This window comes from Hylobates moloch, unplaced genomic scaffold (genome assembly GCF_009828535.3).
Source record: "Hylobates moloch isolate HMO894 unplaced genomic scaffold, HMol_V3 SCAFFOLD_1, whole genome shotgun sequence".
Lineage (NCBI taxonomy): Eukaryota > Metazoa > Chordata > Mammalia > Primates > Hylobatidae > Hylobates > Hylobates moloch.
Genome location: NW_026652276.1, coordinates 54,804,764 through 54,829,439, shown reverse-complemented (window position 1 = coordinate 54,829,439; position 24,676 = coordinate 54,804,764). Strand labels below are relative to the sequence as shown.

The window sequence follows — 24,676 nt, the reverse complement described above, 5'->3', positions numbered from 1 at the left end:
AGAGTTTATGCCCAAAATTGCACACATTTAGGGAAATTGCTTTAGAAATATTTCTTTTACACAGGTGGAGAGAACACATTTATTTTGACTACATGGATATACTCAATACAGCCAATCAAACTGAAATAATGCACTCATGCTTAGGGATATGCTTACAAATCATTATTTTAAATCTCTTTAAGGAAGAGTAAGACTGTCTTTGAGGTTACCTAAATAACTTGCTAATATTGAAATGTAGAAATCAAAAGAAAAATTACACCTGAATTGTGCTTAGTAAGTATTCAAGTATCTTGAATCAAGAAAGCTTACTGGAAAAATACATCTTGAAAGCCATTTACAACATTCCAGTAATTAAAAATATATAGCAATTTTTAAAGAGTCATATTCTAATAAAGTTTAACTAAACTTCTAAAATGCTTCCATAATATCATGAAGAAAAACATTAAAATTATATTTATAAATATTTCACTTAATAATAATTGAATTTTAGAATATTCAAATACTCTAAAGATTGTTATTTAGTGGAAAGAATTTTAAAGAATGGTATTCCATTTATGTTGTGGGGCAGATTATTATTCCTGTACATTGAATTGAAACTTTAAAGTATTTACAGCTTTTCAAAATAACCTGATACCACAGAGAACTTTACACGTTTGATAAAACCCTTGAAAAACAAAGTTTTATGTAAACAAAAAATTGCATTTTCTTAAACTACAATAGAATGTATTAATATAATTGTAAGCAGTGACAGATGTAATTATATTTGATTGGGGAAATTAAGAGGTGTCTGTAGATCTCAGCAAACCTCTCAGACAGAAGTGACAAGGGGTCCTCTAGGTTTTAGACAGAGTACAGGGACATCTGCATATCCACTTCTGCATCTTGGCTGGGGCAGATTAGAAATCAGCTAGGTTTTAAGAAGAATGACAACATAGCTTCATTGGCAATCCACGTTATGCCATCCTTAATATCAAATGTCTCCTAGTAACTGCAACATTGTTTCATGTTTTAGATTAGGAAGGAAGGAAGGGAGGGAAGGGAGGGGAGGGGAGGAGAGGGGAGGGCAAGAGAAGGGAAGGAAATGCTCCTAGAAAAAGAGGAAAAGGGATCAAATTGGCCGGAGGAATGTTGATTTTGAGGCCAATATATACAATCAAAAATAAAACAATTTTCTAGACAAATAAAGGAGACATTTGCCCTAATTTTAAATGCAGTTATGATAATATTATTCCTTAAATGTCTATTATTCTGAATAAATTCTTGTTAATATTGTTTTCTTTTAAATTCATGTTGTCAATTCTTACTGCTTAGTTAATAATTTACTTTTACAAGCATTTATTTATTTGTTACAATTTTCAATGTGCATCTACATAATAAACTAAAGACACATATCAGAGGCCATTTAAAACTCATTAATATTACTTTCTCACACTTATTTTTATTTTGCCCTTTCTAACTTGGCAGTATGCTTACCAAAAATTTTAAATTTTATACTTCAAAAAAAAACTTAAGGCAAAACTATTCCTAACCTACTCTACTCACTTTAATGATAAATGACTGCAGATCTCCACTTGAATTGGTAAAATAATTCAAACAAAAATATTCAAACATGTTGCAAACTGATTTCATACATTTCTTGTACTTACTGATATACTGTGTCACATGTATATTTAAACCTGTTAATAATTTCGTCATTCTAAATTTTACAGCAGTAAGATTTAACGTGCTTTTGAAAATATAATACTTAACTGAATAAAACAAAATATGAGTGAAAAATACAAAGCTGGGAAGACATAAAGAAATAATGCAATGATAGTACTTAATTTTTCAGATAAAAAAATCAGAATCACAAAAGTATTAATTTTTACAAATGAAGTAGTATTTAAAAATTAGACTCAAGTTCATCTGGCATTCAATTTACTGCTCTACCTATTGAATGTAAGGACCTGAAATCATTTTGAATACATCATATTTTCCAACTCCCACTGAAAGTTTGCATCCGCTTAATGACCTCTTAAGTGCTAATTGCACACTTATTGAATGCCTGCAATTTAGGGAATTTATTAATCCCTGAGACAGCCATCAATTTTTTAAGATCTCACATAAGAAAGAAACATATTATAGAAAGGCATTTATACTTTAGTTCTCACACATCAATCCTCATGCTTAGGCTGGGTTGAGGGGGATAAGGGAGGATGGGGATGGGGGTCTGGGGAGGGTCTGAAAGAGGCAGGACTAGAGGGTAAGGCATGTAGAGAACTTAATTCTCCTTTCACATAATAGTGTTTCAATTATTAAAAGCACATATTATGCTCCCTCGTAGATCTCATGTCTCTTTACACTTTCCATTTCCTCTTTAATCGTGTTTCAAATCCTCCTTGTGATTTCCAAGGTGTGACATTCAGTGCTGAAGCAAGACCCACAAATGATTAGATCACTGTGGGATTCAGCTGAACATTCACAGACTCTTTCTAGAAAAGTCGGAGTCAACATTTTAATGCTTAAATCCACCTGGGCAGGACTTTTGTTTGCATTCTGTTGGCTTGCTTGCTTAGTTGTTCATTTGTTTGTTTGTCGTAAAGAGGAGTAGCTCAAAGCCAATCTGATTCTGATAAATGGCCAAGGTAGAGAATTCCTGGCCCAAACAGTATGTTTCCTTTATTATTATTATTATTTTAATCCTAAGATTGCAATTTTAATAGTTACAGAATTCCTCACAGTCAGGCTAAGTTTATATATAAACATGCCAAGTTTACCTTTGACATGTTCACATGGACTACTTCTAAACAAAATCTTCAATATCTGAATAAGAATATGTGATTTTTATGATTTAGCTAGGATCTAATAATTTTACACTGTGAATTTTTAGCTTTTTATGTTATTTCTAACTGCCCAGATATTTGTGGTTCCTGATTATGTTTTTCAGTATTTTCACTATTTTCTCAGCTCTGCATTTTGTGGAAATATTTCTTGTATATTCGTTTAAATCTGATAAATAGGTTAACAGACAAGAACATAAAAAAGAGTCCTGCAGAATTCAAAAGAAAATTCCCTCCAGAGTGATGTAACATTTAGGCATGGTTATTCAATCAATTTCTAATCTGTCCTGTGAGTAACACCAGAGACCTTGCCTAGTGTCATACTGACTTTAAAAGCACTTTAGACTGCCTTTGATGCACTGCTGTGCCAGTACAATGATTTACCATCTTACACTGAGGCTGTTAATTCCTAGTACTATTTTACAAAATAAATTTGGCATAGAGTTAAATATCATATGAAAGTTTTTCATATGATACATAATCAAAAGCTTACTTCAAAGCATACTTTAAAATAGATTAGGAAAATTGTTGCTTTTATGAGATTGAATGTCTTAAACAATTTGAATCTCAGTATTTCAACAAACACATTATTAAGCAACAACACAGGTATATATATGTTTAAAAACATATTTCTAATACACAATCCACTTCATTGTTACCATGATAATAGTTTCCTGGAAGCAATAAAATCCACAAGATTCTTACCGAAAAGGCTGGGAACCTTGGTTGATTGTGGAGTCAGTGAGTTATTCACAGCACTGAGCTGGGTTCCATAATTATCCACCTGGAAACCATTTGCTGGGAAAAAATACAGCCAATTAAAACAGATAAACATTGTCACAGTCTCATATTTGGACTCATGAAGCATACAACAGTTAAAAAAGCAGACTTCTGGCAATTTCATTCACATTGCTATGTTAAATTAACAAAGAGTGAATCTTTAAATATAATTGTAAGGTAATATTTCCATGAGTAACCATAGTTCTTGGTCAAAAAAGCATAGCAGTTAATGTTTATGTCATGCCTTTAATAAATGTTATAGGCAGATAAAACTAAGTGATTTTAGGTGGTAGTTTTCAATAACTGTTTGCTCTCATATTTGTATAAATGTGAAAGATTTCAGCAATTCTATTGTGCCAAAATTGTACTGCAGTATTCTCAGGAAGAAAAATTAAATAATGCAACATAAAAAGTATTAGATCTATGAAAATAATTTCTTAATTTTCTATGCTTTTTAAAAAACTATAGTCACAAATCTCACATTGAATGCACACAAATATATCTTCATTTGCATGGCTCAAAACCTGAGTAAGCTTGAATATCATCTGAGATGCCTTAGTTTTAAAAGGATGCCTATAAATTAACTAAAATGAAATAAGAAGTAAACTTACGACCATCTTCACAGGTGTTCTTGCATTCTTCCAGTGTCTCAAAATTGTTCATATTGCCCAGGCATCCACCATACTTGAAACGTTCACACTGTTTTGTCTGATTGTTATAAAAATACCTGGTAATATAACCTCGACATATTCCAGGATCTTCTTCCAAAAAGCAGAAATCTGGCTTTTCTAGAAATTATAAAAATGTCAGAAAGCAATATTCTTTTGTGTAAATAAATTACTGATTTTAATAAAATTTATAAATACCTGGCTATTGAAGGAGTAAGCATAAAAATTAAAAAGTAAAATCTAACTTTATCCACAACTATACACTATTAAAATTATCTACCATATTTTGGGATTGGCATTTCAAATTCTAAATTTCTCATAGTAAATTAGTAGGGAATTAACTGTCATTTTTTAAGAATTTAAGGAATAAAAGATTATTTTACCATGTGCCACTCTTGCTTTGAAATTACAAAACATTATGGCAAAAAATGTGGTTTAATTATTTTTAATATGTTCATGTGTATTTTTTTTTTTTTTTTTTTTTTTTTGAGACGGAGTCTCGCTCTGTCGCCCAGGCTGGAGTGCAGTGGCGCAATCTCGGCTCACTGCAAGCTCCGCCTCCAGGGTTCACGCCATTCTTCTGCCTCAGCCTCTCCGAGTAGCTGGGACTACAGGCGCCCGCCACCACGCCCGGCTAATTTTTTGTATTTTTAGTAGAGACGGGGTTTCACTGTGGTCTCGATCTCCTGACCTCATGATCCGCCCGCCTCGGCCTCCCAAAGTGCTGGGATTACAAGCGTGAGCCACCGCGCCCGGCCCATGTGTATTAACATTTAGGAGAGGTCTATGAACGTTTCAAGCTATTGAGGGTGGCTTCTCAGGAAAAGCATTGTAGTGCTTTGCTTCATTAAGAATGGTTTAAATTTTTAAAAGTTGAAAAAGAAGATTTGAGGGGTATGGAAGTTTTCATGGCTAGCCTTAGAAGTTCCTGAATTCTTATGCGGGAATTAATATCTGTACTAGGTAGGACATCCTCTACTGCTGTGTCATTTTTATTTTTTCCTTCTTCTTGTCATTGGAATGACTTCAATAATGCAGAGACAGAAAGGAAATACATGTTCAAGGATTGGAGAGGCTTTTGCAAAAAGACTAATCCTTCTTCTCTGATAGTGTTCCAAAGCAGGCTAAACACAGCTGTCATAAAAGTTGTGCCACTGTGATCTACATCACCAGCTCTGTCTACATGCATGCACTGTGAAAAGAAGTGAGCTAATTTTCAAAATTATTATGCTCACGGGCATATTGGGCTTGAATTTTTAGAAGAAAATTCCAATTTCTCAATTTTTTTCCTGCAAGTATATTACCATATTGGCAAAACTGAACTGTGGTAACCTTTTTCATCTTAAAACAACTTGTTCTTCTATGTCAGGGAAGCAATACCCACAAGCATTTTACAGTAAAAAAGAACATGTATTTAATAATATTAATGATTTCTGCAACAGTTGCAGATCTGCAAAAGAACCAACTCCTTATTAAAAAGTTATTTTATTTAAATTTCCTACTATAATATAGTTTTAAAAGTCTATTTTCTATAACTTTTCAATGTATTAATTTGAAAGTTAACTTTGTTTCTTCTGTATTGCCTCTTGTTCTTTCAAATGAATGTTTTCATGATTTTTAGTTAAGTGTAATAATATGTGGGGAAAGGAATACAACAATTCTTTAAAATTTTATAACATTTTATAAGGTAAAAATACCTTGAATTACTATCATATGATTTGTTTTAGTCTTAATGTGTACTTTTTATGAAATTTTAAATGATCTGAACAGAGGATACAAGAACTTTATGTTTGCCAAAAGTGGATGGGGGAAAAATATTGCATATAAAAAACAAAAAAGTATAACAAGTTATGCTGATAAGTATAATTAAGAAACTGTACATGTACATAAATTTATACACCTAATATATACCCACAAAAATTAAAACTAAACAAATAAAACCACAAAAAACAATAAACTGTACAACTGAAAGTTGTTATTTTTCATATGGAACTACATTGGGAAACATGAACTTATTTGAAGACAAAGTTGAAAATGGACACATGTAAAATAATTCTTTTTTGGCCTGCAGTTTGAACTACAGTTGTAAATCAAAAAGTTAATTTCCTACTTTCTTCAGGTAAATAAATTAACCTTCTTACTGAATTTGCATACATAACCCTTGCTCTAAGTTGGTGCACAGTTGAAATTGAGTAACACAGAACGCAGACTGGATAAGCTAAAGCATTATTACTGTCAACTTTTGTTTGGGCCTGAATACTTGGGAATTGTCTTGGACCAAACTTTCTTTCTAAGGGATTGTATTAAATCTTAAATCTCTTTATAATGGTCCAATACTAGGAAGCATAATACAATGTTAACTCAAAATTGATCAGGTCTTTGTTATGATGAATAGGTGTTAGCATGTAAGCATTTTTAACATTCATGTGGAAAGCTTTATTCTCTTTCATATATAATATGAGATAGGAATGATTGAATTCTGAATTATAAATATATACTTTATAGCATAATTTTACATAAAAATAGTACCTGTATTTAATTTTTTTCTAATTTTATGTTTTTGGTAAAAGTTCTTAATATTTAAAGGTTGGTATTTTCTTTCACAAAAATATTTATTTTCCTTTGTAGACAAAAACTTCATTATAAATATGCCATTTTGATATAACAGATAAGGCCTTCATTTAATTAAAGTACTAAACATTTTTGTCAAGATTATTTTAGTATTTATAGGAACCTATTTTTTAAAATTGTAAGTACATACATTTACTTATGTTTCTTGAACAAACTTTGCTATTATCTTTATTTTATACATTTTGATTCCAATTCTGGTCAGAGAATTGAGCCTAAAGATTATCAATGTGTCACAGAAATTTTCAACTCTTTCCCACATAAATAAATCAAAATAAATAAAATTAAAATGCACTTTGAATTTTGTGGTCTTTCATGTTGTGGTCTTTCATGTTCTGAGTTAAATAATTTAATCTCTTTGTTCAGTATTTTCTCATTGAAATGTAAATGCCATAACTGACAATTGGACCAAATCAGTTTCTAGACCTTTATTAAAAGGAGATTGGTTTCCCTGATCCATTGATAACATTTTTTCTAGTGCTGATATATTTGTGAAAAAGTAATTATTTTTAGCTAAAAACAATAAATGATATGATTTAAATTACACAATTAAACATATACATACATGCTAGATATTTATTTTTAAATATCTCCGCTTACTTTTACATGTATAACTGCTGACAACTCACAGACATACATCCATTCAAGGGAATATTTGGTGAAACTTGCTAAAGCCACACAATGCTGAGATTACCAAGTGATTAGAGATCAGAGAAATAAAGTAAGACTCAAAACATCAAAATCTCTATCTGGAAGATGTTAAAATAACATGTGTGGCTCTGGACTATGATTGAACTAAAACTAAATATCATACTAGAATTAGAGTAAATAAGGTGTTTGGAGCCTCCTCTGACAAATATAATGTATATATTTTCCTAATTTTTGATTATGTCCATTGAAACACGCAATAAATCATTTCAAAAATGACATGATCAATCTGTCATATGGGTTTATGATCAATCTTTTTTATGGGTTTTTTTAATCAATCTCAGAGAAACTTAAGAATTGAGTATCTATACTGAATCAAGGACCAGGAAAAACAAACAAGCAAACAAACAAACGAAAAATTGAATATCTAAATGCCTTACATAAATGCTTCAAATTTACAGACAAATAAATGTTCACCTTGTTGCAATGTTGTCTTTATAATCCTGTTTGCATTATCTGTAATCAAAAAAATGCATATCAATTGCTACAATTTATAATGTAATACTATGAATTTGAATTTAACAAACAAGAGTGATATTTATTACCATTAAAATAATTCTTATACAGAATGTCTTCATAAAAATTGAATTTCTTTCTCTTTTCTCTAAAAATTAATCTTTTCTGTGTACTGTAACCACGAAGCCACTTCATTTCAATAATGTTTTAGAAACTATGATAAAACTTTCTAACACACTTACAAAGCTGAGAATTCATAGTGACTATGTTTACTGTTCAGAATATCTATACTTAAAACAATTATTTTTAAAATGTGAAATATGAAAGTAATTCAAGCAGCCTACATTACATATAAAAATAATTTGTTAGATACCTTGGAATAAAAGTGAAATTAACCAGAATTATTTCCTTTCTTTATTCTTTCCCCTGCTGCATTGTCTCAACCCAATTGCAAGCTTCATTATTATTACCAATGTAGAGAAGAAATGAAACAAAAGGCACCTGGGACACGTTGTTTGGTTTAACGTTTGATTAACGGAATCATTTCCCTCTAAAACTGGAATGTTAGTTGTCTTTGTCCTACCATATTCCAAGTATGAATTCTAAGTTCTAATTTAAATGATAGGTAATGAAATTTAAATTGACAAATAAGTCTATGAAGTTTTAATTTGTTCGCATAGACATTAGGAAAGTTGAGTGATATTTGTTGTGGAATCATTTGTTTTACAGAGAAAATCTTTGGTCAAAGCAGGTTACCTTTAGTTATATGACCAGAGAGATAGAAAGGGAGAGAGAGAGAAGGGAAGAAAGAATGAGAGAAATAATATGAATTGGGTTATAAGCCTCTTTCAGCAACTGGATCATCCTTTTTTTCTTGAAATAGTTAATTCTTCTATGGAGAGTAAAATGTCTGTGAAAGGGAAACTAACGGACCCAAACTTCTTTTCAAATTGTACTGTTTTATTCAATAGCCTTTTAAAAAAAGAGGTGTGTGTGTGTGTGTATATGTATAGCTGTATCTATTTAGATAAGTTTTGTGTTTTGCTTTGTTTTCACTGCAACTAACCAACTTCATGTTAAAGCTTTCAAGTAGATTGTAGACTGTCATATAACCTGACATTAAAATATTTAGATATAAAACTAATATGTTATGATTTAATTCATAAAAAGAAAGAAATGTATACATACAATGAGTACATAAGACTAGAACACTAAACAATTTTCATTCCTGATTTACCTAGTGACAATAGTCATAGGATGGGAATATATAAATGCTTGATTAATATAATTTTTAAAAGAACATATATTTTGTTTATTTACTGTTACATTCTAAATAGGATTAATTCAGGTAATACACATGCCAACTAACTCAATGTGGTTTAGCACACTAGAATTTTAAGTGTATTTATATTACCAATAATTATCTTTGAGGAATCTAATAATAATAACCTTGGACATGATAATTTGTATGGCAATAGCAGTATGAAAGCAATTGATAGTTAGAAATGATTTATAGCAAATTATCACGTTTTCTTAGATTTAGACAGGACAAACCATTTGTCAATGCTTTTTAAGGAGCAATGAGAGAATGTTAGACTAATTTCCATTCTAGTACTCTTTTGAATTTCAACTTATATGAATTTGTTTTAATATTTCATTATGAATATTAAGATGTAAGACTGACAAGCAAAAACATCCCAAAATTTGCATTTGGTTGACACACATTGGTATATGACATTTATACCTCAAACTGACTTATTGATTTTTGCTTCTAAATCCATTCAAAAGAGGGCCACATGTAAATAATGATATATTCATCTGGGTGTGCAGTGTTAGGTAAATACCAATTGTGTGAAGTTGGTAGAGAGCATTGTTCAAATCTTTTATATCCTTAGTGATTGTTGTTTACTTTTTCTGTCAATTACTGAAAAAAGGTGTCTTGAAATATGTAAACTGAACTGAAGAATTGTATACTCTCACTTCTGCCAATTTTTTCTTTAAAAATTTTGGAGTTTTATAATTAGGACCATACACACACGCATTAAAGATTGTTGTGTCTTTTTTATTAATGGACCCTATTATAAATATCTTTCTTTCCACCTGGTAGTATTTTTTATCCTGTAGTCTACTTTTACTAATCATTCTTATGATTAGTGCTTACATATTATATCTTTTACCATCCTTTCACTTTTAATCTCTCTGTCCTTATTTGTAAAGGGCCTTTCCTATAGATAACATGTAGTTAGTTCTTGATTTATTTTTGCATACAGGGTGATAATATCTACCTTTTAACTGGAGTGACTGGACCATTAAATTTTAATTTAATCTAATTATCATTAAAGTTGAGTATAAATATCACTAGCTATTTGATTTGTTTCTCATTTCTTCTTTGTTTCTGTTTCCCTCTGTTCATGTCTTCTTTAGAATCGCTGTAAGTGAATATTTTAATAATAATTTCATCTTCATTATGGGCCTATTTGTTATTTCTGCTTGTTTCATTTTTTTAATGGTTGCTTTAAGGATTACAATATACTAATCCATTACAGTCTAGTGTCAAGTAATGTATGTCATTGTCACCTGCGGAAACCTCAGAACTTTACAACAATAATCTCATATTTTTCTCCTTCCTTCCTGTGTGCTTTAATTCTAAATCCTTTAATACTAATTGTACTGCTGCTCTACCAGGAATAAATTTCCCCAGATAATGCTGATTTGAAAAGCGCTTATTTTAAGAAGTAGATTACTGATTGGCACTTTTTTTTCTCTTTCAGTTCTTTATTTTTTCTTTTTAAAAATTTATTTCTTTTTATTTTCATAGACTTAGGGGTTAGAAGTACAATTTTGTTATGTGGTTATATTGCATAGTGGTGAAGTGGATTTTAGTGTAACCATAACCCAAATAATGTCCATTGTACCCATTAGATAGTTTCTCATTCCCCGGTCTCCTTTCATCTTCCCATCTTCCTGAGTGTCCATTGTCTATTATTCTACTATGCCCACATGTACACACTATTTACCCCCCACTTATAAATTAGAACATGTGGTATTTGAATTTCTGTTTCTGAGTTATTTCACTTAAGATAATAGCCTCCAGTTCCATCCATGCTGCTATAAAAGACATGATTTTATTTTTAATGGCTGAGTAGTATTCCATGGAGTATATGTGTATATATAAATATCACATTTTATTTACCCAATCATCTGTTAATAGACACTGATGTTGATTTTATATCTTTGCTACTGTAAATACTGCTGTGCTAAACATACAAGTACAGTTATCTTTTTGATATAATGATGTATTTGCTTTTGGGTAGATATCCAGTAGTGGGATTGCTGGAACAAATGGTAGTTCTATTTTTTAGGTCTTTGGGAAATCTCCACACTGTTTTCCATAGATTATACTAATTTACATTTCCAGCAACAATGTATAAGCATTCTTTTTTCTCCTAATCTTCAACATCTGTCATTTTTTGACTTTTTAATAATAGCCATTCTGACTGGTGTAATATGGTATCTCATTGTAGTTTTAATTTGCATTTGTCTGATGATTAGTGATTTTCGGCATTTTTTCATATGCTTGTTGGCTGTGTATATGTTTCTTTTGAAAGATATCTTTTCGTGTCCTTTGTCCATTTTTTAAGTAGTTTGTTATTTTCTTGTTGAATTGTTTGAGTTACATGTAGATTTTAGATATTAGTCTTTTGTCCAATACACAGTTTGCAAATATTTTTTCTCATTCCTTAGGTTATCTGTTCACTCTGATATTTCTTTGGCTGTGCAGAATTACTTGTGGATCAACTTTAACTCTCATTTGTCTATTTTTATTTCTCTTGCATTTGCTTTTGAGGATTTAGTCATAAATTCTTTGCCTAGATCAATATGTAGGAGGGTTTTTCCCAGATTTTCCTCTAGAATTATTATAGTTTCAGGTCTTACATTTAAGTCATTAATCTATTTTGAGTTAATTTTTGTATAAGGCAAGAGACATTATTCCAGTTTTATTCTTCTGCATATGGCTATCCAATTTCCCAACACCATTTATTGAATAGAGTGCCCATTCACCACTGTGTGTTTTTGTTCATTTTGTCAAAGAACAGTTGGCTGTAAATAAGTGTTACAGCCAGGAGGGAGGAGGTACCCTGCAAAGCTACAGGGGCAGAGCTGCCCAAGACCATGGGAGCCCATCTCTTGCATCAGTGTGACCTGGATGTGAGACATGGAGTCAAAGGAGATCATTTTGGAGCTTTAAGATTTGACTGCCCTGCTGGATTTTGGACTTGCATGGGGCCTGTAGACCCTTTGTTTTGGCCAATTTCTCCCATTTGGAACAGCTGTATTTACCCAATGCCTGAACCCCCATTGTATCTAGGAAGTAACTAACTTGGTTTTGATTTTATAAGCTCATAGACAGAAGGGACTTGCCTTGTCTCAGATGAGACATTGGACTGTGGACTTTTGAGTTAATGCTGAAATGAGTTAAGAATTTGGAGGACTATTGGGAAGGCATGATCAGTTTTGAAATGTGCAGGTGCATGGTGCAAGCTGTCAATGGATCTACCATTCTGTGGCCTGGAGGATGCTGCCTTTCTTCTCACAACTCCACTAGGCAGTGCCCCAGTAGGGAATCTGTGTCAGGGGTCTGACTCTACATTTCCCTTCTGCACTGCTCTAGCAGAGGCTCCCCATAAGAGCCCCACCCATGCAGCAAACTTCTATCTGCACATCCAGGCGTTTCCATACAACTTCTGAAATCTACATGTAGGTTCCCAAACCTCAATTCTTGACTTCCATGCACTCTCAGGCTCAATACCATGTGGAAGTTGCCAAGGCTCGAGGCTTGCGCCCTCTGAAGCTCTGGCCCTAGCTCTATGTTGGCCCCCTTCAATCATGGCTGGAGTGGCTAGGACACAGTGCACAAAGTCCCTAGACTGCACACAGCACGGAGACCCTGGGCCCAGTCCAGGAAACCACTTTTTCCTCCTAAGCCTCCAGGCCAGTGATGGGAAGAGCTGGCACAAAGGTCTCACATGCCCTAGAGACATTTTCCCCATTGTCCTGGTGATTAACATTCAGATCCTTGTTACTTATGCAAATTTCTGCAGCTGGCTTGAATTTTTCCTCAGAGAATGTAATTTTATTTTCACTTGCATTGTCAAGCTGCAAATTTTCCAAACTTTTATGCTCTATTTCCTTTTTGAAACTGAATGCCTTTAGCAGCACCCAAGTCCCCTCTTGAATGCTTTGGTGCTTAGAAATTTATTCTGTCAAATACTCTACATCATTTCTTCAAGTTCAATGTTCCACAAATCCCTAGGGCAGGGGCAAAATGCTGCCAGTCTCTTTGCTAAAACATAATGAGAGTCAGCTTTGCTCCAGTTCCCAACAAGTTCCTCATCTCTGAGACCACCTCAGGCTGGACCTTATTGTTCATATCACTATCACCATTTTTGTCAAAGCCTTTCAACAAGTCTCTTGGAAGTTCTGAACTTTCCCACATTTTCCTGTCTTCTTTTGAGCCCTCCAAACTGTTCCAACCTCTGCCTGTTACCCAGTTCCAAAGTCACTTCCACATTTTCAGGTATCTTTTCAGCAACACCCCATTCTACTGGTACCAATTTACTGTGAGCAAGTCACATCTTACATGGATAGTGGCAGGCAAAGAGAGAGCTTATGCAGAGAAACTCCTGTTTGTTAAAACCGTAAGATCATGTGAGACCCATTCACTACCACGCATGATAATAGCATGGGAAAGACCACCTGCCCCCCTGCCCCATCCCCCATGATTCAATCATTTCCCACCAGTCCCTCCCACAACACGTGGGAATTATGGGAGCTACAAGATGATATTTGGGTAGGGACACAGAGTGAAACCATATAACACACATTGTTAGAAAAACCACAACCACTTCCGCTTTCTAATCTCTAATAGCCATCTCCTCTTTTCAGAGAGACCACCATGCTGTACTTGGGTTTCTTTCATATAATGGTGGTTCTGAATGCCTTCACACAGGAAGCAGGGGAGATTGCAGGGCTCATCTTATGTATTTACCTTCTCCCAGAGGTCACAATCCTGCATGCCTTTTGTTCAATGTTTGCAAACAGTTGTTTTTTACATTTTGTCCAGTTTTATAGTTCTTTATGTTGGGAGAGAAAGTCTTGTTCTATTTATCCATCATGGCTGCCAATTAAATTCTCTCCTGAGGTGCGTTTTTAAAAGTCTAGCCATATTTTTTTCTATATACCAGTTATATCCTTATCAGTAGTCTGCTGTATAAAACACTCAGACATTCATACAATAATTACAAGTGACTTTTCTTTTTTTTTTTTCATGGAGTCTTCCTCTGTTGCACAGCTGGAGTGCAGTGGTGCAATCTCGGCTCACTGCAACGTCTGCCTCCTGGTTTCAAGCAATTCTCCTATCTCAGCCTCCTGAGTAGCTGGGACTACAGGCACATGCCATCATTCCCAGCTAATTTTTGTATTTTTAGTAGGGACGGAGTTTCACCATATTGGTGAGGCTGGTCTAAAACTCCTGACCTTAGGTGATCCACCCGTCTCAGCCTCCCAAAGTGCTGGGATTACAGGTGTGAGCCACTGCAGCCAGCCTCAAGTGACTTTTGATAGATAATGAGGAGATGGGGGTAAGAGAGTTACATTTACATGCTAGCCAGAAATGATATTTTAAATGATGATAAGCAAGGCTATTACTGATGAACAAAATGATTACATTTGACCAACCTTTAAAGAAAGAGTAAGTTTTGCATAATGATAAACCATAAGACTTGAACTATACACATATATAAAAAGAACAGGTATATATTTCAGGAAAGAGGCCAGTTGATGAAAATAAATAGCCTGCCAAATGAAAGAGTGGGGATTACAAAGAATGAGGCAACCAGGCTTCTAGCCAAGGTACTGACAACTAAGAATGATTTTCAACTCAACACAAAAGGATACTTGGCCCAATACGTATGGAAGAAAATGGGGTATAGAAATCTGTGATGAATGGGAACAGACCAAGCAATCACAAAAACCAAAGGCACCACTGAGGACCACTGAGCTGCCTAAACTGTGTTAGTAACATTCCTAGGGCATCTATGGAGAGGAAACAGAGAAATCAGTGCTGTGAGGTTAAAGAAATATATTCGTGTCTATTCTCTTCTTTCAGATCTGGAGCATACAACTAAACATCTTACAGAGTCACAGAGGAGAGAAGTTCGCTCTTCACCACATTGAGGTTTTCCCACAGGCCAAGAGCACCATGATGCCAAGGCTTTTTAGTAAAAGATATTTAGAAAGCAGTAACAGAGTGAGAATGCAGAGCTGCCTGATTTGCAAAAAACAAGACATCTAGTGTTACTAACCAGAGATATCATTTCTATATCACCTCAATTGTATCCAATCAGCTCTACAAACATGCTATTGTAGAATATTGGTCTAGAAACTAGGAAAATAAAAGCAACTCAACTTATTCTATCCCTTGAGTAACTTACAATTTGGAAGAATAACCTGAGATTTAAAAAAAACATTCAAAAGTTTGGTCAGTAATTATTTGTAATTTATCTTAGTGAGAAGATATAAAATCCCATACAATAAGGTAATTAGCAAATATTGCAAAAATGTTAAATTTTAGTAGGATTAATGCAGAATAAAAGTTTAATATAATATGATGTACTTTTGAAATTTATAACTTAGTAATATTAATATAAAACATTGCGTTTAGTAAAGGCCACAAGGGTCATCAGGGGTGATTTTTCTTTTCTATGGTATTCTATTTTTATTTCCTGTAGTATTTTAAGGTTCCATTAATTAAAAAAACTTAAATGTCATATATAGTTCTACTATTTTATGCAGCTTAGAATTTTCTAATTAAGAGCCATAAAGCTTCAATTTCCAGATTCATGATCTTGAGAGAGGATAGTGATGAGACCATTGTGATGACAAAGGAAAGACTAAGTCAATGTGACTAACAGTTTTTCTTCTGCCAGCTGAGATTACAAGTCTGGGAGGCTGATTTACACCCACTTTATTTTAAAAATACTTCACAATTCTGTGAACATGAATTGAGGTTTTTTTCTTCTGTCTTTATTATGGATAAGAGTATAAGACAATAAATGAAGCCTCATATATTTTATAATTCACTGATATGAAAAAAATGAAAAATGATAGTTGAACATGCAAGTTGACCATACCTAAAATTTGATAATTTGCTTTAAAATGTCTCTCGGGCATATAGAGAGTCTCTGGTACCTATAAATGTGGGTATTTCTTGGTACAATTCAGAATTATCATTTTCCTTAAATGTTTTTAGACTTCCCTGAAAGTCTAAAAATGTGGAAATAAAAGATTCCTTGGAAATATTAAAATAGCATGAAATTACTTTTCTCCCTAAATTCTCAAATCCATAATTAGACTCAATAGCCCTAAAGGGTCTTGAGTAATAAGGGTTCCCAGAAACCTACCTCTTATACACATTTTTTTGCACTCTTCCAGACTTTCAAATCGATTCTGATTTCCTTCACATCCCCCATATATAAATTCTTCACACTGTCGAGTGAAAATATTGAAGAAAAATCTTTTCATGATTGCTTTACATGGGCCATCATCCGCCTTGAATGCACAAAATGAATGCATAAGTTTCAGTGGTGGCAACTCAGTATCTATAAGGTAAAACAAAAGATACAACATGTAATCTCCATCAACACTATAATAATGTTTTTCATTTCCTTTTTAATATGTCCTGATTTTAAGGAAAAGTGCAATAAAACATACTAAGAAACTATAAAAAGTTATTCAGTTATCAAAATGGTAGATAAAGTTAATAAATTCACCAAATGAGGCACAACTTCTAGACTCTTGTTAGAGAGGTATTGCTTAAATCGTACCAACTGAGCTGGGAGGGAATTGAGTAGTAGTTGTAAGGCAACTTTATTCAAGTGGATGTGCACACGATAGACCTCTTTTAACTCAGCTAATGGACCGTTCTTTGAATTTCTCTCCCTAACCCACACTTGTGTCACTTTTTACACATGAAACAACCCTTTAAAAGCAACAACATATTCACATTCATATATATATATATACACACACACACACGTATGTATATAACACTATATTAAACCATTCCCTAATTATAAAAATTTATGTGTTTGATGTTATGAAAAATATACGTCATGGTGCTTTTTTTTTAACTTACCATATGACGCTTGGGTTTTAATAATGTTGAAATAATGTAAATAATGCTTTCTATGTTTTAAATAGAATGAGGCAATTCTTTTGACTTCAAATTATATATTTTTTCTTTAAATATTTAACTACTAATTTTCATAACAGAATTTTGTACCCTGGGAATGGACATACACATAGAGGAAACTCAACTAGATTTTTTAAACATTTAATTTTTTTCAAGTCTAATAAAATTAGTAGAAGCCTAATATTAAATAAGATCTATTTGTTTACCAGTAAAGATAGACACTGAAAATTGTGGGTGGTGCAACCAAAAGAATAATGACAAAAATGCCATATAATACTTCTTGAATATTTTCTGCATATTGAGTCTATGTATTTTCTATGTCTTTGGCAATTGATTATTAATCTCTTATGAGGAATATTGAAACCTATAAATGACCTAAACCAATTTTTCCTCTAGAGGGCAGCAATATTATATTGAATTAAACAGATGAGTATAAATATCTTGAAAAAAAGTGTTTTCATGCATTCTAAAATAGTTTACTTTGAACAACAACAAAAAAATGAATGACTGAGACTTTAATATTTTCACATAAAATATTTTTAAAGCATAAAATACAGGATAAGTTTTTGGAGTATGATTGTCTCAAAAGAAATCAGTTTTAAATTTCCTGTAATTACAAAACGTGAATTTTTTGAAACAGAAAATATGTGTATAATAAAAGTTAAATTAGATAATTTTATTAATTGCATTCCACCCATAATATATTATTATTCTAATCATCAATTTTGAATTAATAGCAAGTATTAGTCTTAGTAATGTTAAAACTCTTTGTAACAAAATGATTGAAATGATATTGTTAATTTTTTATATGAGTCATAAAATTGTAAGTAGCCTTTACAATCTTGGAAGGGTTAAAAATACAGCTTTCTATACATAAGTTGGCATTTTCATGCTGTTTGATTCACGTGACACTAATTATTTTTGAACACATAAATTTTATCTCAACTACTAACACTGCTTTCAATTTTAAAAAATACTAGTTAAATTTACATAATACCATCTCATTATTTTGATCTATTTGATAAGTTAATTGATTATTTTTTTCAACTGAAATAAATTGAGCTGACAGAACTGATAGAAGAGTATGTTTTTCAGGTCCAGAATTTGTTAACTTAGAATAACATATGACAGAGAATTATCATGATACAGGGATAGTTTCAGCACCAAACACAATTGTCATAAAATAGCTAACTAGCAAGTAAGAATGTTGATCAAATCTTTAAAGTTGAGTTTTATGCACATATGCATTTGTGTGTCTTCAAATTTCTCTGGAGTTATATTCAATTGACAAAATATAATATTTGTGTTTACCAACATGATTTTTAAAATAATTTTAAACCAATAACAGTGTCACTAAATCCAATAAATATCTATAGTCTACATACAAATAATTGTATCAAAGTGAGTTAAGAAATATTGGTGAATACTGACAAGTTTAAATGTCATTTCTTTTTTTTTCAAATCCTTTAGCTAACACTTTATGTTGATAAACATATCTAAAATATGATAATTTGCTTTAGAAGGTCTCTCAGGCATATAGAGAGTTTCTGGTACCTATAAATATGAGTACTTCATGGTAAAATTGTCCATTTTTCTTAAATTAGATACACAAGTACTTTTTAATGGAAATTCATAACAAATATAATTGAGGATTGCTAAAAATACTTTCTAAAAATCGAAAAATGTATGAACCAAAATGACTTGTTAAAACACATTTTCTCTATCACTGAAGTTATAATTGTCAGTATAAGTTTAAAAATCATTGAATTTTTTTTCTGAGTGGCACATTTATGAATAATTGTAAATGCTGTTTATATTTTTTGTCTTTACTTAAGGATTTTAGAATGCTAAGCTGACATTTTGAGTTGTTATGAGAAGCCAGAAAATTTGGTGTGAAGACTCTAAGTGGTGCGCCTGACTTACAGCAGGCCCACAATAAGTATCATCAAATTTCGTATCATGAGTTTCTGAACTCTAGACGTGTTTGTTTTGAAACCAATAAAAATGTGACCTATCAGCTCCTTAAATATGGGACCCCAGAATTCACATAACAAAGCAGGAATAAAAATATTCTGGCATTTTTAATTTTACAGCTATATACCATTATCTCAAATTGCTGTAGAAATTCTCATATAATGTGATGTTATTCATTCCCAAGTTAACATTACTTTAGAACTTTAGAGACAAGTTATTGAGGCAGTGTTTCAGATAGAAAACTTGAATAAAGATCTGTATCTGCAGAACACAGGGAAATTTACCTAATACCTGCATTGCCATGTATATTCAGAAAAATCATTTTTTATATATCAATAACTTTATCAGATACTAATTGATGATTTCTCTACTTTTTATTCTTAATATATTTGATAGTGTTTATCATCAAGCTAAATCTTTTTTCCATTTTCTGCGTTAAAGATATAATCACCTGTAGTTCAATCTGCTATTTAGTAATTTCGCCAGCAGGTGGCGGCAGTGCACCGCAAAGGCAAAAGCTGATAAAGTAGCTGTAGTAGTCGTACCTAGCAATAATAGCTAATGTTGCTCACTGAGTAATTACAATACTCTTGACATTTTTGTAATTGTACCCTTTAAAGATCATAACCACCTGCTGAGTTAGGCATTATTATCTTCACTTTATAAATTATAAAATAGCATTGCAGAAATTAAGTAAATAACTTAAATTCATACCATAAATGATGGGTTTAAAATTGATCCTCAGACTGTTTTACAACAGCTATCTCACACATTCTTAATAACTGCATGATATTGTCACAGATATGTGACTGAGATTCCTAAAGTAGTATTTGGATCAAGCATACAGTTTTAATTATATAATTTCCACTCAATCAACAACTTTTTTTTCAAACCTTCACCTTTATGAAACTAAAAATGGTTTCAATAATGGAAGTAGGTGATAATTTTCTAGAAATTTTCTAGGAGAAACACTAAGTATTAACTTTTATGAATTATATATTGTTAATTATTAGGTGATTATTTGTCTTTATTCACACTTTAATGTATTTCTTATAGAAATCCTGTATTAGAATATTCTTTGTGCAATGATCTTGCAGCCCACACCTAAGCACAGCATCCCTGGACTCAAGCAATGGCCAGGTGTGCTGTGTGACCCACAGTGCCATGCCACTCCACCCAAAAGGGATGGAAATCTGCCTTAGTTTTCATTTCTTATTTTGAATAAACCCTTTTGAATGTTAATAATTGGGTATTGACCATGTCTCAAGCACTGTGCTGTCACTACAGATATGACAGTAAATTAGATGACAGCAGCCCCTCGTTCATGGAGCATATAGACACTAAGGACTTACATAAATATTCAGAAAGTCCTGGGTGCTGTGCGAGTGAACAGTAGGATGCCTAAATTAGCCTGAAGGTGTCAGCAATAACTTTCCTGAGACTCAAAGGAAATATTTACAGAGGTAATAATTATCTGCCAGCAGCCATGAAAAAGCAAAACACATACAGGGCAATCTAAAAGGAATTTAATCTGATCCAGTCATATAAATAGAACTTGGTTTATATTGAATCATTTGCATTTGATGTCATGAATTTTATGTCTCATAGTCTAAAGGTTACAATCCTGCCTTCCCCTCCCCTCCCCCCACCCCATGTCCTGGGATGTTGGATAGAAGCTTACTATAATATTTGCTGCCTGAAAACATGTCACGCCCTTGACTGTAAGAATGCTCATCCTCTTGGAACTTATTTGCGAATCTAGGGCTTTCAGGTAACTTACCATCTAAGAATCCACATGCTGCTAGACTCTAATTAAAGGATTTTATTTTATTTTTTTTCTGGCAGGGAAGAAAAAAACACGTGTACCTTTTGCCTTCTCCGTGTCAGAAAATGCGCCAGATGCTTTTCCACTTTTTATATAAAAACCATAGGAAATTAGTTATTTACATTATTCATTTACAGCTTAGGACACTGGTAGTCAGAAAGTTTAAATAACTTACTCAGTCTCACAAAGGTACTAGATGGCAAACTACACCTGCAAACTCAGGTCTGTCTGATTCTAAATCCTACAAAAGATTCTTGCCTTTCACTAAATGTTCACTCTTAATTTTCTCTCTCCTAGCCCAGTGGAATTGTTTTAAAAAGCTTATCACCACTCTTTTTATTGTCATTTTTGCCTTATCTAGACATTAATTCTAGATTATCCTCCCTGCTGATTTGACAGCTAAAAAATCATCTACTAGAATTTACTTGTGAGAGAAGAAATAAAATTTGATGTATATTTCTATTAATGAGTACTTTATTTCAATTAAATAATATACTTCTATAAAATGATGTTATGATCTTAGCATCATGTGATAAACTGTATCTCCAAAATAGAATTTTTTCAGATGTGAGATAAGGTCATTATAAAAATTAATTTTAAATAAAAACAAAATAAAACTAGATAAAACTGCAACTAGCTGGTGAAGAGGTCTTTAAGTCTAGCTTAAATATCAAAATTCTTTGTTATCCACCTATGTTTGGAAGCTACCTTGTAGTAATTTTAAATTCTGGCTTAATTACTGATGACTTAATTCTGGATTATTGATTGACTGTGGCAGCAGCAACAATTTCAGGAACTTCCTGGTTAACCAATATTCATTTTCTCAGTCCAGTGGAGGAAAATTGGACTGGGACAATACAGGGAACACTTGGATCTATTTGCTTCTCACTTCCCACAAGTGAGATTGCCTGTTTTTTCCCTGTTAGGACTTATTTTATCCTCCACCTTCCTTGTTTCTGTAACCTCCAGAATGTTAGAATTTTAACCCACCAACTTTTGAGAAAAAAGCTGAATGAGGGATTGAAACTCATAATGTTCAAATTCCTACTTTCAAAAAGGTACATTAGGATTTTTACTAAATAATGCTTCATCTCTAGGAAATTTTTATAACATGACTTCCCCTTGCAGAGCCCTCAGAGAACCAAGCTTGATTGAATCTCCTTCATCAACAGCAGCACTCTCCATGCTTCTGTCACTTTGTTTACTACTTTATAGGGAAATAAACTGTCCCCTCTTCACACTCCCCTAGGAAATGGCGAGATTCTTGAGCACCTCATCTCAGCCATACATGTTTCTCTAGCACCTTCCACAGTTTCAGGCCCAGAAGATGTATTTATTCAAACTTTATTAAAGTACACTGAACACAGTCATTTTAAAAAGCTATTAGAGATATCAAATAAGAATGCATTTATGGAAATCTTTTTTACATCTTAAACCACTATAGAAAAATAAGCTATCATTTTGTTAATATTCTCTCATTAATACCAATGCTTGAGATTTCTGTCAACAATTTACTAATTTGCCACAAAATGTTACGTTAAGAAAGGTATATATCCACAATAACCATCACCATACAGTCTTCTCCTTGCTCTATTTTTTATTGTTAATATTCCATTTTTAGACACAGAATTTTATGGCATTAGATCTAACTTATATTACTAGATCCTTTGGTGTCCTGGTTGACTAGATTTTTATATTAGTCTCGACTGGGAGGTTTTGATTTTGGAAATATGGGGAAGAAAGAGAGAATAGCTGAAACCTCAGATGCCTGAAGTTCCCTTTCCTCCTCACACTTTTCCTAGCCAAAGGGTAGCATCAAATATCATAGGGAGCTGTTTTTACAACATTTTGCTCCTTGCAATGGCCCAGAGCTACTCCAGTGTTTAATACTGTATGCTGAAAAAAAGAGAGAAGTGTTTCAGCTAAAGTTACTTGGTTTCGGACTGTTTAAAACACACATGTGCGTGTATACACACACACCCCCCCACACACACACATTATGTATAATAAATTTCCAAAGAAAAGTATCACTTCAATCATAACTAATTTCCCTCCACAATGCAAAAATGTGGTAGATTTTTTAGATTAAAATTGGGAGCTTTAACTAGCTTAAAAAGATAAATGCTTCTAATATTTTACCTGTGATAATTGTGTGTTCTTCATCTTCCTCAGAATCAGCATTAAGAGGCGCAGGGGCAAGATTAAGCAGCAGGCATATGGAAGCCCAAAGTGCGTGTATTTTCTTCATTGTGTAAATCACCTCTGAAATACAGAATCCATACATATCTAATAAATAAAGTGTTAATACGCACTCATTTACAGACCAGTAAACATCATATGTGTACTTCATATGCAAATTTCTATGCCATTTTATGTGTATACACATACATTTCTCTGTGCATACTCAATGAGTCATACTTAAAATGTATATGTAGTATTCAGAATTATGGGCAAACACATTCAGTGCATATATTTATTAATATTCAAGCAAACAGGTCATATTTCAACTTTGAAAATATAAATAAAAAGGACAGTAATTGAGAGACATGGGTAAATGCTGATCAATATGGCGAAGTATGTATTAAAGTCCATTTCCATGTGCGATTTTACTTTCCGCATTTTTCGCACAGCTATTCTTTCTCAGTTAGAACCAATAATTATTTAGGCATTTTTCTATTATTTCTTTAATGCAACTTTTAATTCCTGATTTATCTTTCCCTCTGCTCTAGTTCTTCTTTTAAAAAGGAAACACATTTTCAGAATTTTCATCTTTGTTTCCTTTAAAAAATACATTATTTACATCAATTTCCTAACCAGGTTTTCTGTCAGATAGCAGACAGCCAAAACAGAGGACAAAAGAAGTGTCTGACATTCGAGTTAGTCCTCTTCCCAGTTCATTATTCCCCAGTTTAGGGAGTTATCTGATTCAAAAAGTTTCACAGAAAAGTGACTCTAAGTGATAAGCCATCACTCTTACACTCTAAAGGAAACAGATTTCCATAGGAGAGTGAGACTTTTCCTGTTTCAACGTTGTTTAAAGATCTATCGCCAAAAAAGAAAAAAAAAAAGAAAAAAGAAAGAAGAAAGAAAGAAAGAAAGAGAAAGAAAGTCACCTCTATGTTTTTAAAGATGACTTCTTCTTTGGATTTAAAGGTGGAAGGAAAAGTGTAATGATCATGCAACACAGAAAAATAAAAGAAGGGAACACTTGTTTCCTTCCTGTTCTCAGCCACCAGTGCCATTCCAGTCAGGAAGGAAAGTGAGATCTTATCGGCAAACATTCACAAATACAGGGACAGACACTCCATCAAAAACAATCTAGAGAATTATCTGGTTTTGTCTGTAGCAGATCACAGCTGCAATATACACCATTGTGGGTAGCCATATAATAATGAAGTAATAAATGCTGTTATGCTTTAAGTTTCATTAAAATCACTAGTGAGATATATAACCTTTTTTTCTCACACACTTTGCAGGTGTTAACACACATTTGATTTTTAGTCAGTAGAGATGCCATATATCTTGTAAATCATACCATAAACCATTTGAATTCACAAATATATAT

The 24,676-nt window shown here is 32.7% G+C and overlaps 1 protein-coding gene across 3 annotated transcripts in view; it reads right to left on the bottom strand.

The window, feature by feature from the left end:
* TFPI (tissue factor pathway inhibitor) overlaps window positions 1-24,676 on the bottom strand; it is an 87,338-nt gene that overhangs the window by 13,729 nt on the left and 48,933 nt on the right. For 2 of the 3 annotated variants that reach the window (XM_032755193.2, XM_032755195.2), the window contains exons 2-6: window positions 23,251-23,373; window positions 16,522-16,719; window positions 8,021-8,059; window positions 4,211-4,387; window positions 3,525-3,617 (exon numbers count right to left, since the gene is read on the bottom strand). In XM_032755193.2, the coding sequence (XP_032611084.1) occupies window positions 3,525-3,617; window positions 4,211-4,387; window positions 8,021-8,059; window positions 16,522-16,719; window positions 23,251-23,359 (616 nt within the window). In that variant the 5' untranslated portion in view covers window positions 23,360-23,373. Of the gene's footprint in view, window positions 1-2,316; window positions 2,408-3,524; window positions 3,618-4,210; window positions 4,388-8,020; window positions 8,060-16,521; window positions 16,720-23,250; window positions 23,374-24,676 lie in introns of those variants that run through there. The other variant, XM_058440366.1, reaches the window with a different exon arrangement.